The 17606-nt window shown below is 41.3% G+C and overlaps 1 protein-coding gene across 1 annotated transcript in view; it reads left to right on the forward strand.

Moving 5' to 3' along the window:
- LOC108290025 (S-adenosyl-L-methionine-dependent tRNA 4-demethylwyosine synthase TYW1) overlaps positions 1 to 17606 on the forward strand; it is a 259296-nt gene that overhangs the window by 48978 nt on the left and 192712 nt on the right. Inside the window, exon 8 of the mRNA XM_017509701.2 lies at positions 11199 to 11316. Coding sequence (XP_017365190.1) covers positions 11199 to 11316 — 118 coding nt within the window. The remainder of the gene's footprint in view (positions 1 to 11198; positions 11317 to 17606) is intronic.

Below are 17606 nucleotides of genomic sequence, written 5' to 3' on the forward strand. Positions count from 1 at the left end.
CTGGCACAATATCGGGTCACTGCATTCTCTGCCTCCCCCGTTCACATGGTTCTTCTGCCTCAGTCTCCCAAGTAGCTGGGATTATTGGCACCTGCCACCACGCCCAGGTAATTTTTGTATTTTTGGTATAGACAGGGTCTCGCCTTCTTGGCCAGGCTGGTCTTGAACTCCTGACCTCAGGCGATCCACCTGCCTCGGCCTCCAAAAGTGCTGGCATTACAGGTGTGAGCCACTGTGCCCACCTTTTTCTGCCATTTTCTTTGGAGCTGGTTCACACCTATTCCCCAAGTACTTTGCCCATGATCATCAATGACACACCACATGAAATTGCCTTAATTGTTACTGTTGAGGGAAGTAGTATGTGCCAGTGCTTAAGAGTTGGGCTGAAGTGGCCGGGTATAGTGCCTCACGCCTGTAATCTCAGCACTTCGGTAGGCCGAGGCACGTGGATCACGAGGTTCAAGACGAGCCTGGCCGAGATGGTAGAAACCCCATCTCTATGAAAAATACAAAAAAGTTAGCCAGGTTTGATGGTGGATACCTGTAATCCCAGCTACTCAGGAGGATCAAGAATTGCTTGAACCCGGGAGGTGGAGGTTGCAGTGAGCTTAGAACGCATCATTGCACTCTAGCCTGGTTGACAGAGTAAGACTCCATTTCAAAAAAAAAAAAAAAAAGAGGCCGAAGCACTCTCATTGTAGGACCAGTTTTTGAGTAATACTAACTTTCAGCGAGGCGTGGTGGCTCACGCCTGTAATCCCAGCACTTTGGGAGGCTGAGGTGGGTGGATCACGAGGTCAGGAGTTCAAGACCAGACTGGCCAAAATGGTGAGACCCCATCTCTGCTAAAAAATACAAAAAATTAGCTGGGCGTGTTGGCTTCTGCCTGTAATCTCAGCTACTTGGGAGGCTGAGGTAGGAGAATTACTTGAACTCAGACCCGGGAGGTGGGGGTTGCAGTGAGCCAAGATCTTGGCACTGCACGCCAGCCTGGACTACAGAGCGAGACTCCATCTAAAAAAAAAAAAAAAAAAAAAAAAAAATCACTAACTTTCATGGAGTCATATGTCTTAGGTTGTGTATCTGGGCTAGTTATTTCACCCCTCTGTGCCTCCGTTTTCTCATTTGTAATGTGGGAGATAACAGTAGCTGCCTTACAAAATTGTTATGTCAATTAAAAAAGTTAATCCAGCCACATTGTATTTTCTTGTATAGTAGTTAATATATTTTCTTGTATAATTGTTAATATTGTATTCTAATTATATTCTAATTCTATTTGAATAATATATTAGAATTATATAATTCTAATTCTATTAGAATATAGAATATACTTAGAATTATATAATTCTAATTCTATTAGAATATAGAATATACTTAGAATTATATTATTAATTATGTAATTAGAATTAGAATAGAATATTAACTATTTCAATATATTTAGAATTAGCATATACTATTAACTGTAATAATTATAAATTAGAATATAATATTAACTGTTATTTTAGAATATGTCTTTGAATAGGATAGTTTTGGTCCTACTAGAAACCACCATGGTATTCTTCCTCCCTCCCTCTAGAGTAATATCTAAGACTTCTAGGACTGAAGATAATGTGAAGCACAGGACTGATTTCTGAGAACTAGAGCACTAAAGTTTGAAATATTGGAATGTTAGGGAGATAGATGCAGATTGGGGGAAATGGGGTGTTAGGGGTGGTGTGTTTGGGGAACCCTAAACAGTTTGGTGTGGCTGGAGTTGAGCGGGGCTAGGGGTGTTTGGAGAGCTGTGACATGCAGAATGAGGACGGGGTAGGATCCTGGAGGCGTCTGCAGTCCTGTAGTGGAGGTCTGAGCTTTCTCCTACTGGCAGTGGGAGGCAGCGTGATTTGATTGAATAGGAAAATGGGTTCGGGGTGTGGGCAGAGAGGAGGGTTCCAGTGTAGGTTTAAAATACTAGGAGGCTGGGCGTGGTGGCTCATGCCTGTAATCCCTGCACTTTGGGAGGCTGAGACTGGCAGATCACCTGAGGTCAGGAGTTTGAGATCAGCCTGGTAAACATGGCGAAACCCTATCTTTACTAAAAATACAAAAGTTAGCTGGATGTGGTGGCCTACACCTGTAATCCCAGCTACTTGGGAGGCTGAGGCAAGAGAATTGCTTGAACTTGAGAGAATGGAGATTTCAGTGAGCTGAAATCGCACCACTACACTCCAGCCTAGGCAACAGCCTGAGACAACCCTGTCTCAAGAAATAAAGTCAAAAAGGAGAAATCAAAATACATACTGGATTATCTCATTCAGTCCTCACAGTGACCTTGAGATAACCATACTAATATCATCTGCAGTTTACCATTTCACAGAGAAGCAACTGAGGCTTAGGTAAGCAATTTGTCGATCGTCAGATGGCGGGTAAGTTGACGGGCTCAGGCCTACACTCCGTCTGTTTGTGTCACTCCCCTTGGCTGCCTCCCTGGGGAGGGGTGGTTCCCAGAAGAGAAGCTCCAGTGTTCAGAGAACTACCAGTCAGGAGGACCCTGATAATTTTTATTGTTTATTTTCTTTGTCTTACGTTGTAATTTGTAAATGTAGAGTCTACTGCTACATTTTTTTTTCTTCCTGCAGTAAATAAATGTTGCTAAATACTCCCCACAGCAATGTTCTGGCAAGCAGACAAGCACTGGCATCAGCATCATTAATTTTGGAAATAAATGGCAAATGCTTGAGGGTTACTCACTGGAGAAACATTTCAATTTACCAGCTATTGAAATTGCAGGAGGATCTCAGTATGTCCAGTTCTGATTACAAAGTTCTATTGGTATTGCAGTAGAAGAACAGGAAGCTAGTTTCATAATTATTTTTAAGGCTTTGGAGTGTTTACTTCACCTAGAAACAAGAGGTGATGTCTTTCAACCCCAGTATGCTGTCTTTAAAGCATCTTGACTCATGATGGTCTCTGTAGCTAGGAGCACTTAGCAGTGAGTCCTCACATTATTTTGTTAAGGTGGGTTATCCAAAATAGAATCACCGTGTCACAGTAAAGCTCTTCGCATGCTTGGTCACACTGCTTTTCCACAAGTTCAAAAGGCATTCTTTTTTTTTGTGACGGAGTTTCGCCCTTGTTACCCAGGCTGGAGTGCAATGGCTCGATCTCGGCTCACTGCAACCTCCGCCTCCTGGGTTCAGGCAATTCTCCTGCCTCAGCCTCCTGAGTAGCTGGGACTACAGGCACGCGCCACCATGCCCAGCTGATTTTTTGTATTTTCAGTAGAGACGGGGTCAAAAGGCATTGTTAAAACCTAGTATATACAATAGCTTTGAGTCATAGTGAAAATTGGTCAATTGAAAACTGCACCATATCCTGGGGGAGTACATTGATTAATTTAAAAATAAAAAAATGAAGAAAGAAAAACTGCACCATGACCAGTGAGTGATAGATTGGAGATTCGTTTATTAAAGAAATAGAAATCTAAAAGTAGGGTTAAATTGCAGCAAAAGTTATTAATGATTTATTTTAATTTTTTTTTACTGTGACTCCTTTTCGGTGATATAATTAATTTTATTAGTTTAAATTAATATTAAAACTCTAATGTATAATTAAACATGAAGAAGAGCTTTTTTTTTTTTTTTTTTCTTTTGAGATGGAGTCTTGCTTTGTTGCCCAGGTGTTATCTTGGCTCACTGCATCCTCTGCCTCCCAGCTTCAAGTAATTCTCCTGTCTCAGCCTCCTGAGTAGCTGGGACTATAGGCATGCACCACCATACTTGGCTAATTTTTGTATTTTTATTAGAAATGGGGTTTACCATATTGGCCAGGCTGGTCTCGAATGCCTCACCTCAAGTGATCCACCTGCCTTGGCCTCCCAAAGTGCTGGGATTATAGGCGTGAGCCACCATGCCAGGTCTGAGTTTTAATATTGAAAATTGCCAGGTTTAGAATTAGTTACTGAAAGAAGTGGGTCTAGATTTCCAAGTCTAGAAATAGCTGTCTGGTAGTTTTGAGGCATTTCTTCATTTGTTCAGCCAGCATTTACTGATTGCCCACCCTGGGCTGGCATGACTCTGGGCCTAGCCAGGTTGACTGTCTAGAAAAATGATATCTAGAGAATTTGGGCATTCTATAGCCAATCTTTTCTTTTTCTTCTTTTTTTTTTTGAGATAGACTCTGTTGCCCACGCTGGATTACAGTGGCACCCTCTCAACTCACTGCAGCCTCTGTCTCCCGGGTTCCAGTGATTCTCGTGCCTCAGCCTTCCCAGTGTCTGGGATTACAAGCGTTTGCCACCCACATCTTGCTAATTTTTGTATTTTTAGTAGAGATGGGGTTTCACCGTGTTTGCCAGGCTGGTCTCGATCTCCTGTCCTCAGGTGATCCGCCCACCTTGGCCTCCCAAAGTGCTGAGAATATAGGTATGAGCCACCACGCCTGGCCTAGCCAACCTTTTCTACAGGAATTGATAAGAAAAGGAATCACTTGATGGTAAAAACAGTCAGACAATCAGAAAGACTTTCTCGGGAGAAATGTATGTTTGGTAAGAAAAACCCTGTTCGTTGTAAAACTGCCGTTTGGTGGTTTCCAACTATATGGCGTTTTACCTTAAAGTCTTAGCAAATCAGTGTTTGGCCTTGTTTTTATCCTAGGCAAAATTAGGTGGTACTGTGGTTTCTGGGATGATGGTATGAAAATGAATTAGGTAGTATTGTATGATTTATTTACTTTTATTTATTTATTTTTTTAGAGACAGGGTCTTGCTTTGTAACCCAGGCTAGAGTGCAGTTGTATAATCAAAACTCACCGCAGCCGTGAACTCCTGGGCTCAAGATTATTCTGCCACCTCAGGCTCCCACGTAGCTCGGAAAACAGGCAGGTACTACCACACCTGGCTAATTAAAAAATTTTTTTTTGTAGATAGGGGATCTCATTATGTTGCCCAGGCTGGTTCCAACTACTTGGCCCAACCAGTCTTCCTGCCTTGGCCTCCCAAAGTCCTGGGTTTATAGGCATGAGCTACTGCACCCAGCCAGTATTGTATGATATCTTTAAAAAAGAAAGGAGCATCAGTCATTAGTACCACTGCTTTATTCCCATTATTATGTAAGATTCATGTAGTCCCGTCGGTTTATAAAGAATGTTTAATGTATTCATTGCCATTTTCGTAAGTGTTTAGAAAGTTAGCTCGTAATTGGCTTTCCTGTTTGCTTGTCGGGCCACTGGAGAGGACATGAGTTTTCTTTCAAGGCAAGTGGGATGGGTATGGGAGATGGGAGGGCTGGAAGTAGAGGTGGGAGGCGGGGAGACCATTTAGTTTGGCTTTTGCAGTTGTCCCTTAGGAGAAGTCAAGGCCGTTGACGAGCTATGGCATTGTAGATGGAGAGAACAGTCATGTTGGGAAATCAAACCCTAGAACTGTTTTACTGCACCGTGGGCTCACTGCTTTTAAAGAATTGTGAAAATCCAAGAATCAGTGGTAACCCATTATCTTGTACTGTTACTGGGCAAATATGAGCTCACTGCCCACCACAGGAAGAAGCCAGTACTATGGCACTGGCTTTTGAGAAATGGGAGTTGACTGGCAAGGAGATAGTAGGAAACACTCAAATCTGTCTCCCTGAGCTGGAGGCTGGGGCAGGTTTTATAGGCAGAGGGATTACCATGAGGCAGTATAATACAAGGAAGCATGATCTAATTGGATCTTGCAACAGAGTGATGCCAGGAGGTGTGATTTGATTGGAGCATGCCGTGAGGTGATGCCAGGACATGATCTGATTGGTGCGTGCCCTAAGGTGATGCCGAGGGTTGCTTCTTAGTTTTCCCTTTTCCCTGATCCGAGCCTTTGGTTCTGCCTGTGGTTGACGTTTGAGTTCTGATTGCCTCTGGTGTCACTCACTGGGCACACTGGGTTCATCTGTGCTTGAGTTACCTGACGTACAACCTGGGGATTCATGGCAACTGAAATAAAACTTACTATTTTACTACACATAATTGAACCAGATTGGGCTGGTTATGTGGTTACAGAACTTGACCAGTCATCTTTGAATGGGGTAGTGCAGGAGAGGAAGAAGTCAAGGTGAGCTGATTCTGGGATCTTATTTAGTTCTGCTTAGGCCATGTAACAGCTATAAATGAACAAATACATAAAAATATATGGGTCTTACGTGGTTGTTATATTGTTATATTTTAGGCAGAGAGTAAACAACGTCTGCACCTGCAGGTTAGAATTAGAATTTGAATAGTGTGTCAAACTTCCTTGTGGAGTGTTATGAACCATTGCATTTCTTTTCTGAAACGAAGTTACTACTGCATGTGGAAGATAGGACTGAGCTGCCTTCGAGGGAAGGAATGATGAATGTTGTTTGTCCTGAGTGCTCAAGACCTTTCATCATAGCCTTTATGACTGACTCCAGGGTGGCAGCACTCACATTTTATAATAGATACTTTCTCTAGTGATGGGACAGGGACACCTTTAGAATCTGTTCATTTCGTAGGGACCAGAAGTCTCTGTTTAATACTCCAAGAGGGTGTCTGTGGAGCCTTGGGCATAGTGGTCAGAGGCCAGTGTCATGGACGGGGTCCAATTTTGGATTTATGTGGCCTTTGGGTTTAGCAAATAAGCTGGTGATGTTTTGTGGTGACAGAGGCTTTTGAGGGCATATACTGCCATCTCTTATAAATTTTTTACATGGTTAGTAGAGGAATTACAGTAGCTTGCTATAGGATTGCTTCAGAGAATTTAAATGTTTTCAAGGTTGAGATTTGTTCATTTCGTTTCACCACAAGACTTCTCTTTTTTTTTTTTTTTTTGGAGTAAGAGTGTTGCTCTGTCGCCCAGGATGGAGTGCAATGGCACGATCTCGGATGACTGCAACCTTCCCCTCCTGGATTCAAGTGACTCTCCTGCCTCAGACTCCTGAGTAGCTGGGACTACAGGCGCACGCCACCTCGCCTGGCTAATTTTTTGTATTTTTAGTAGAGATGGTGTTTCACTATGCTAGCCAGGATGGTTTCCATCTCCTGACCTGGTGATCCACCTGCCTTGGCCTCCCAAAGTGCTGGGATTACAGGCATGAGACACCGTGCTGGCCAACACAAGACTTCTTTATCATGCTCACACCTTTGCTTTTAGATTAAAGAAAACAAAACAAAACAAACAACACTTGGGTAGCTGAGGTGGGAGGATCGCTTGAGCCCAGGAGTTTGAGACCAGCCTGGGCAACATAGCAAGACCTCATCTCAGAAAACAAAAGGCACAGGGTTCCTTCTATTTTAAACTGTCTTAACAAAATAATAACTGGAGCCTTTTTATTTGTATAAAAGGCCTAGCATTAAGTTAATTACATTTATTATAAGAACAAATGATTGATGTTTGAATTTTTTCGGCTCCATCCGGTAATGTGTAATTAAGAACCCTATTACTGGAAGCAAAAATGTTCATTTGCCTTGCATTTTGATTATATTTAGTAATTTGGAATGCCAGCTTTTAGGACAGATAGAACTTAATGTGTGTGTGTGTGTTTTTTTTTTTTTTTTTTTTTTTTTTTTGGGACATTTGTTTTTCTAAAGTACTTTTTCACTGATTTCCTATTTCAGAGCATGTCCTTGAAGTAATCTGGAATGTAGAGATATTGACTCCAAATTTCATTTGCTTTTGGTGTGCGTTAAAATTTTTTTTTTTTTTCAGATGGAGTCTTGCCCTGTTGCCAGGCTGGAGTGCAGTGGTGCCATCTTAGCTCACTGCAACCTCTGCCTCCCAGATTTAAGCGATTCTCCTACCTCAGCCTCCCAAGTAGCTGGGATTACAGGCACATGCCACCATGCGCAGCTAATTTTTATATTTTTAATAGAGACGGATTTTCACCATGTTGGCCAGGATGGTCTTGACCTCTTGACCTTGTGATCCGCCTGCCTCGGCTTCCCAAAGTGCTGGGATTACAGGTGTGAGCCACTGCATCCGACCTTTTTTTGTTTTTTATTTTTTTATTTTTTGAGGCAGAGTCTCTCTCTGTTGCCCAGGCTGGAGTACAGTGGCGCAATCTCTGCTCACTGCAACCTCCGCCTCCCGGGTTCAAGCGATTCTCCTGCCTCAGCCTCCCTAGTAGCTGGGATTATAGGTGCTCGCGACCATGCCTGGGTAATTTTTGTATTTTTAGTAGAGACAGGGTTTCACCATGTTGGCCAGGCTGGTGTCGAACTCCAGACCTCATGTGATCTACCATGCTTAGTCTCCCATATCTCATGCCTGGGATTACGGGCCGAGCCACTGCACAGGCCGAGTGTTAAAATTTTTAATCTTGTTTTACATTTTATATTTTGGGGACATTGAATGTTCTCAAAAGTACACAGAGTGACATAGTGAAATCTTATTACCTATTTCCTGGCCTCATCAACCAGCATCTTATGGGCCATTCTTTCCCAGGTACCCTTTGTATGTCCCCTCTGTTTTGTTTTTTTGTTTTTATTTATTTATTTTTAAGATGGAGTTTTGCTCTTGTTGCCCAGGCTGGAGTGCAATGGTGTGATCTTGGCTCACCACAACCTCTGCCTCCCAGATTCAAGCGATTCTCCTGCCTCAGCCTCCCAAGTACATGGGATTACAGGCATGTGCCACCATGCCCATCTGATTTTTGTATTTTTAGTAGAGATGGGGTTTCACCATGTTGATCAGGCTGGATGGTCTTGAACTCTTTACCTCAGGTGATCCATCCACCTTGGCCTCCGAAAGTGCTGGGATTACAGGCGTGAGCCAGCACACCCAGTCAGTGCCACATACTTTTCTTTTTCTTTTTTCTTTTTTTTTTTTGAGATGGAGTCTTGCTCTGTTGCTGGGCTGGAGTGCAATGGCACGATCTTGGCTCACTGCAACCTCTGCCTCCCAGGTTGAAGCTATTCTTCTGCTTCAGCCTCCCGAGTAGCTGGGACTACAGGCGTGGACTACCACACCCAGCTAATTTTTGTACTTTTATTAGAGGTGGGGTTTCACCATGTTGGCCAGGATGGTCTAGATCTCTTGACCTCGTGATCTGCCTACCTCTACCTCCCAAATTGCTGGGATTTTAGGCATGAGCCACTGCACCCAGCCTCTGTTTTAGTTTGAAGTAGATCTCAGACATCATATCATCTGTGAGGTATTCTCATGTTTCGGTAGAAAGGGTGTTTCGGTGAGTTCATTCACTTATTCACCTGGGAGCTGGATGGCCAGGCATTTAAAATAGACAGGCACCAGGGTGATCAGGGGCTCATGATAGGTCCACTTCCAAGATGAGTTATTGTGGATCTCAGCAGCTGTTGGTAAGATTTGATGACCATCTCCTCTAAAGTGTAACACAGACTTTGTGTGTTGTCTCTGAAGTTACTACTGAGCACTCTGCCATTCCCAAAAAGATATGGAGATATAATTGAAAATATATACAAATAAACTTTTGGCTGGGTGCAGTGGCTCACCCTTGTAATCCCAGCCCTTTGGGAGGCCGAGGCAGGTGGATCATGAGGTCAGGAGTTGGAGACCAGCCTGGCCAACACAGTGAAACACCGTCTCTACTAAAAATACAAAAATTAGCTGGGCGTGGTGGGCGCCTATAGTCTCAGCTACTCGGGAGGCTGAGGCAGGAGAATCGCTTGAACGCGGGTAGTGGAGGTTGCAGTGAGCCGAGATCATGCCACTACACTCCAGCCTGGGTGATAGAGCTAGACTCAGTCCCCCCCCCCGCCAAAAACACACACACACACACACACACACACACACACACACACACACACACACACGTATATAAATACACACCCATAGATATGTGTGTATATGTACACTAATAAACTTTTAAAAAGAGAGAAAGAAATCAGTGGAAAGAGGGAATGAGGGTCATCTTGTCATATCAAGCCAATTGTAATGAATAGAAGACCAGCATGGTGCAAGGTTTTGTAGCAATAATCAGAGGTGAGCTGGTAAAATTTTCTGCTGGCCAAAGTCATCAGGAAACACAATTAGTTTAATATTATCCTTTTGATTTCTTAAGTACTTTTTCTATTACTGAAGAGAAATATCCTACGTAGGGTCTTCTAGAAGGGGACATTGGCCAGGAGTCTCAGACAAGCCTGGCCAACATGGTGAAACCCAGTCTCTACTAAAAATACAAAAAATTAGCCAGCCAGGCATGATGGTGCACTCCCGTAGTCCCAGCTACTCGGGAGGCTGAGGCGTGAGAATTGCTTGAACCCAGGAGGGGGTGGTTGCTGTGAGCCGAGATTGTGCCACTGCACTCCCGCCTGGGTGACAAGGTGAGATGCTGTTTCAAAAAATAAAATAGAAGGAGCTATTGGGATGGCTGTTGGTGGTAGTGGGATAACTTGGTCTCCGTGCTGATGGCTCTCAGGGTGGCTTAGAGTCTTTTTTTCACTTGTTTTTGGGGCTTAGAAATGTAATACCAACAGCAGCTATAATTCATTGAACACCTTTTATACATCAGGGGTTGTATTGTGATTTTATTTCATTTAACCTTCAACATATTTCTTCTCTACTGGTATTATTTTTCTTCCTTTTCAGGTGAGGGAATTGAAATCCAGAGAAAATAAACAACTTGCTCAAGTTAGGTAGCTGTGTGTACTCAGATTGTTGAAAATGCTTGACACTTAGATAAATGAAGTGTAGATTTATGTTTTTGGGCGTGTATGTTTGAGTATATAGTTACTTAAAGAGCATCCTGACATGTATTTAGATTATTGTCTTGTTGGGAATATGTTCACTTTGGAGAGGATGGGCTTTGTGAGCCGTGGTTCATAACATACCTTAAAAAAATTTTTTTTTAAAATTATTTATAATTATTTATTTTTTGAGAAAGAGTCTCTCTCTGTCGCCAAGGCTGGAGTGCAGTGGTGAGATCTCGGTTCACTGTACCTTTTGCCTCCTGGGTTCAAGTGATTCTCCTGCCTCAGCCTCCTGGGTTGCTGGGATTACAGGTGTGAGCCACCATGCCCGGCTAATTTTTGTATTTTTAGTAGAGATGGGTTTCACCATGTTGGCCGGGGTGGTCTCCATCTCCTGACCTCTGGTGATCCACCTGCCTCAGCCCCCCAAAATGCTGGGATTATAGACGTGAGTGACCCCTCCCAGCCTCATAATGGACCTTTTTATTGATGCTGGGTGTTCATGATTGTGCTGTTATTTGCATTGCACATTGCCAATTCTGGATTTCATTCTTTTTATTTTAATGCAGAGAGAAAAGGAACAGCAGGAAGAGAAGACTAGTTTGTTTGGAAACACGGGGAGGAACGAAGATGGTGAAAGAAGAGCTATGATAACTCCTGCTCTCCGAGAAGCCCTTACTAAACAAGGTGAAAATCTTCAAGGATTGTTGTTGTATGTCTGTCCTCTTAGGCATTCTAGTTTAATACCTAGAATGAAGCCTCTAGTTAGCTCAGCAGCTATTCATCGTGGCAGATACAGCAGCCTAAAGATTCACCTTCTTCTTCTTTCTGCGGATCGCTTGTGTTGGCTGCCTGGACCAGCGAGTTTCCTTTTTGCTTGGTTGATTGGGACATTACTATCAGTGTGGGTCAAGTACACAGATCAAAAATGCTGTCATTGGGAAAGCTATTAAAAATGCATTAAAAAGCTTATATAATATGAGACTGGGTTAATTAGAAGTGTTTTATGTACCAGTGTCATATCTGGATTTTTGTGGTCTTACCTTATTAAAGAGGTCATAGTTGCATGAATGAGCAATAATATTAATTTCCTGTGGAATAAAGAGTAGTAAAATGGGAGTCAGTAGACTGACCTTCTTTCCTCCTTTCCCCTCCCCTCTTCCTCTGTATTTATGAGAGACCTTTTATGTGACAGTTCTGGCAATGCAGAGACACACAGGAAACTGTATCTGCTTCCAGGAACCGTCAGTCTGGTAGAATAGACAAATATATATATTTATTTGTATTTTAATATCTATGTCTGTATTTTAATTAGGTGGATGATATTAATGTGATTTCATTATAGATTTAAATTTATTTTTCTTTTTACTGTTTATTTCATCTGCTTTTTGATTTCCCTTTTCCTGTTTTTCTGTGTTCTTCCAGATTAATTGAATTTTTAAAAATGGCTCTATTTTATGTTTTTGTTTATTTATTTGCTGATAGTTGCTCAAGGTTTTACACTATACCTCTTTTTTTTTGTTTTTTTTTTTTTGAGACAGAGTCTGTCACCCAGGCTGGAGTGCAATGGCGTGATCTTGGCTCACTGCAACCTCTGCCTCCTGGGTTTAAGCAATTCTCCTGCCTCAGCCTCCTGAGCAGCTGGTACTAGAGACACATGCCACCGTGCCCAGCTAATTTTTTTGCCATGTTGGCCATGCTGGTCTTGAACTCCTGGCCTCAAGTGATCCACCGCCTCAGCCTCCCAAAGTACTGGGATTACAGGCGTGAGCCACTGCACTTGGCCTACCCTATATTTCTTTATTATTTCATAGTATATCTTTGAGTGATGTTATCCTATTTAATGTATAGAAGAGCCTTACAAATTATACTTCCATTATTCCTTTCTGAAACTTTATGTAATTTTTATCACACATTTTACTTATATTTATTTATTTTTTCTCTTTGGCTGAGTCAGCTCTTGCTCTTTTGCCTAGTCTGGGGTACAGTGGTGTGATCATGACTCGCTGCAGCCTTGAACTCTTGGGCTCAAGGAATCCACCTGCCTCAGCCTCCTGAATAACTGAGACTACAGATGTAAGCCACCACAGTGTTTTACATATGCTCTAAAGTGTACACTTTATTATTATTTTTTTTAACAGAAATATCTATTTTTATATCTAATTTAATCAAAACATTATTCATTTATGTGCTAAAGATTTATATGCTTAGAATCTTAGAATCTCACATATTTACTCATGTAGTTACCATTTTCGGTACTCATGTAGGTACCATGTGCTATTCATGTAGGTCTGTGTTCTGTCCAGTATCCTTTTCTGTCCGCCTGAAGGACTACTTGTTTTTTATTTATTTTATTTTTTTATTACATGTTAGGTTTTGGTGTACATGTGAAGAACATGTAAGATTGTTGCATAGATACACACACGGCAGTGTGATTTGCTGCCTTCCTCCCCATCACCTGTATCTGGCATTTCTCCCCATGTTATCCCACCCCAACTCCCCACCCCCGGCTGTCCCTCCACTATTTCCCCCCAAGAGACCCCAGTGTGTGATGCTCCGCTGCCTGTGTCCATGTGTTCTCATTGTTCATCACCCGCCTATGAGTGAGAACTTGAGGTGTTTGGTTTTCTGTTTTTGTGTCAGTTTGCTGAGAATGATGGTTTCCAGGTTCATCTATTGTTTTTTTTTTTTTTTTTTCTAATTTAAATTTACCTGTGGCAACTCCAAGGACTTTTTAAACACCTCTTATAGTACAGTGTTATTGGTGATGGATTCTTTCAGCTTCCATATATCTGAAAATGGCTTTATTTTGCCTTCATTTTTGCTGGATATAGAATTGTAGGTTGACAGCTTTTTTTTTTTGTCAGTACTTTACTGATGTTACTCCACTGTCCTCTTGCTCACTTTGCTTCTGATAAGAGTTCGGCCATCAGTCATCCTTTTGTTTGTTCCTTTAAGTAGGGTCATCTTTTTCCAACCCCCTGGTACTTTTAAGATTTTTCTCTTAATGCTGATTTTGAGCAATTTAATTATGATGTGTCTCAGTGTGGTTTTCTTCATTTTTCTTTTATTTGGTTTTGCTGGGTGTCTTGGTTTTCTGGATTATTGCTCATCATGAAATTCAGACCAATTTTGGCATAATTTCTTCAAATAGTCCCTCCTCCGCTTCCTAGAAAACTACAATTACATTACATGTGTAATAGCCTGCTTCAATTTGACCCACAACTCACTCATGTTCTATTCATTTAAAAAAAATTTTTTTTTGGTCCCACTTTTCATTTTGGATAGTTTCTACCACTGTGTTTTCCAGTTGTGTAATCTTTTCTTCTCTAATGTCTCATCTTTCATTAATCCTGTGTATTGTATTTTCTTTTTTTAAATATATATTATACATTTTTTTTATTGTGCTTTAGGTTCTGGGGTAAATGTGCAGATCATGTAGGATTGTTGCAAAGGTACATACATGGCTATGAGGTTTGCTGCCTCCATCCCCCCCGTCACTTATAGCTGGCATTTCTCCCCATGTTATCCCTCCCCAATCCCCCTCCCCCCACTATCCCTCCCCTAGTCCCCCTCAGCAGACCCCAGTGTGTGATGCTCCCCTTCTGTGTCCATGTGTTCTCATTGTTCAGTGCCTGCCTATGAGTGAGAATATGCGGTATTTGATTTTCTGTTCTCATGTCAATTTGCTGAGAATGATGGTTTCCAGATTCATCCCTGTCCCTACAAAGGACACGAACTCATCGTTTTTTATGGCTGCATAGTATTCCGTGGTGTATATGTGCTACATTTTCCTTGTCCAGTCTATCATCAGTGGGCATTTGGGTTGGTTCCAGGTCTTTGCTATTGTAAACATTGCCACAATAAACATATGTGTGCATGTGTCTTTATAATAGAATGATTTTATAATCCTTTGGATATATACCCAGTAATAGGATTGCTGGGTCAAATGGAATTTCCATTTCTAGGTCCTTGAGGAATCGCCACACTGTCTTCCACAATGGTTGAACTAATTTATACTCCCACCAAGAGTGTAAAAGTGTTCCTGTTTCTCCACATCTTCTCCAGCATATGTTGTCTCCAGATTTTTTAATGATCTCCATTCTAACTGGCATGAGATGATATCTCAATGTGGTTTTGATTTGCATTTCTCTAATGACCAGTCATGTTGAGCTTTACCATATGTTTGTTGGCTTCATATATGTCTTCTTCTGAAAAGTGTCTGTTCATGCCCTTTGCCCACTTTTGAATGGGTTTGTTTGTTTGTTTCTTATAAATCTGTTTTAGTTCTTTGTAGATTCTGGACATTAGCCCTTTGTCAGATGGGTAGATAGCAAAAAATTTTTCCCATTCTGTTGGTTGCTGGTTCGCTCTAATGATTGTTTCTTTTGCTGTGCAGAAGCTCTGGAGTTTAATTAGATCCCATTTGTCTATTTTGGCTTTTGTTGCCAATGCTTTTGGTGTTTTAGTCATGAAGTGCTTACCTATGTCTATGTCCTGAATGGTTTTGTCTAGGTTTTCTTCTAGGGTTTTTATGGTGTTAGGTCTTATGTTTAAGTCTTTAATCCATCTGGAGTTAATTTTAGTGTAAGGTGTTGGGAAGGGGTCCAGTTTCTGTTTTTTTGCATGTGGTTAGCCAGTTTTCCCAACACCATTTATTAAACAGTGAATCCTTTCCCTATTGCTTGTTTGTGTAAGGTTTGTCAAAGATCAGATGGTTGTAGATGTGTGGTGTTGCCTCTGAAGCCTCTGTTCTGTTCCATTGGTCTATATCTCTGTTTTGGTGCCAGTACTGTGCTGTTTTGATTACTGTAGCCTTGTAGTATTGTCTGAAGTCAGGTAGTGTGATGCCTCCAGCTTTGTTCTTTTTGCTTAGGATTGTCTTGGCTATGTGGGCGCTCTTTTGGTTCCATATGAAGTTTAAGGTGTTTTTTTTTTCCAGTTTTGTGAAGAAGATCATTGGTAGCTCGATGGGGATAGCGTTGAATCTGTAAATTACTTTGGGCGGTATGGCCATTTTCACAATATTGATTCTTCCTAACCATGAGCATGGAATCTTTTTCCATCTGTTTGCGTCCTCTCTTATTTCTTTGAGCAGTGATTTGTAGTTCTCCTTGAAGAGGTCATTTACATTCCTTGTTAGTTGAATTCCTAGGTATTTTATTTTTTTTGTAGCAATTGTGAATAGCAGTTTGTTCTTGATTAGGCTCTCTTTAAGTCTGTTATTGATGTATAGGAATGCTTGTGATTTCTGCACATTGATTTTGTATCCTGAGACTTTGCTGAAGTTGCTTATCAGTTTAAGGAGATATTTGGGCTGAGACAATGTTAGGGTCTTCCAAATATACAATCATGTTGTCTGCAAATAGAGACGATTTGACTTCCTCCTTTCCTAATTGAATAACCTTTATTTCTTTTTCTTGCCTGATTGCTTTCGCTAGAACTTCCAATCATACATTGAATAGGAGTAGTGAGAGAGGGCATCCAGATTTCAAAGGGAATACTTCCAGTTTTTGCCCATTCGGTATGATATTGCCTGTGGTCTGTCATAAATAGCTTTTATTGTTTTGAGATGCGGTCCATCGATACCTAGTTTTTAGCATAAAGTGTTGTTGAATTTTGTCAAAGGCCTTCTCTGCATCAATTGAGATAATCGTGGTTTTTGTCTTTGGTTCCGTTTATGTGGTGAATTACGTTTATAGATATGCGTAGGTTGAACCAGCCTTGCATCCCCAGGATGAAGCCTACTTAATCATGGTGGATAAGCTTTTTGATGTGCTGTTGCAATCGGCTTGCCAGTATTTTATTGAAGATTTTTGCATCTGTGTTCATCATGGATATTGGCCTGATGTTTTTTTGTTGTTGTTGAGTCTCTGCCGGGTTTTGGTATCGGGATGATGTTGGTCTCATAAAATGATTTGGGAAGGATTCCACTCTCTTTTTGTATTGTTTGGAATAGTTTCAGAAGGAATGGTACCAGTTCCTCTTTGTATGTCTGGTAGAATTCGGCTGTGAACCCATCTGGACCTGGGCTTTTTTTGGTTGGTAGGCTATTAATTGCGACCTCAACTTCAGCCCTTGTTATTGGTCTATTCAGGGCAGAGTTTCAGCGTCTTCCTGGTTTAGGCTTGGGAGGATGCAAGTGTCCTGGAATTTATCCATTTCTTCCAGGTTTATTGGTTTATGTCCATAGAGTTGTAATTCTGATGGTAGTTTGTATTTCTGTGGAATCAGTGGTGATATCCCCTTTATCGTTTTTTATTACATCTATTTGATTATTCTCTCTTTTCATTTTTATCAATCTGGCTAGCAGTCTATTTTGTTGATCTTTTCAAAAAACCAGCTCCCGGATTTATTGATTTTTTGAAGGTTTTTTTTGTGTCTCTCTTTCAGCTCTGCTCTGATCTTAGTTATTTCTTGTCTTCTGCTAGCTTTAGAATTTTTTTGATCTTGCCACTCTAACTCTTTCAATTTTGATGATAGGATGTTGATTTTAGATCTTTCCTTGCTTCTCATGTGGGCATTTATTGCTATTAATTTCCCTCTAGACACTGCTTTAAATGTCCCACAGATTCTGGTATGTTGTATATTCATTTTTGTTGGTTTTGAAGAACATCTTTGTTTCTGCCTTCATTTCAGTGTTTATCCAGTCAGCATTCAAGAGCCAGTTATTCAGTTTCCATGAAGTTGTGCAGTTCTGAGTTAGTCTCTTAATCCTGAGTTCTAATTTGATTGCACTGTGGTCTGAGAGACTGTTTGTTATGATTTTTGTTCTTTTGCATTTGCTGAGGAGAGATGTACTTCCATTTATGTGGTCAATTTTAGAGTAGGTGCGATGTTGTGCTAAGAAGAATGTATATTCTGTGAATTTCGGGTGGAGAGTTCTGTCGATGTCTATTAGGTTTGCTTGGTTCAGATCTGAGTTCAAGTCCTGGATATCCTTGTTAATTTTCTGTCTCATTGATCTGTCTAATATT

This window comes from Cebus imitator, unplaced genomic scaffold (assembly GCF_001604975.1).
Source record: "Cebus imitator isolate Cc_AM_T3 unplaced genomic scaffold, Cebus_imitator-1.0 Scaffold419, whole genome shotgun sequence".
Classification (NCBI taxonomy): domain Eukaryota; kingdom Metazoa; phylum Chordata; class Mammalia; order Primates; family Cebidae; genus Cebus; species Cebus imitator.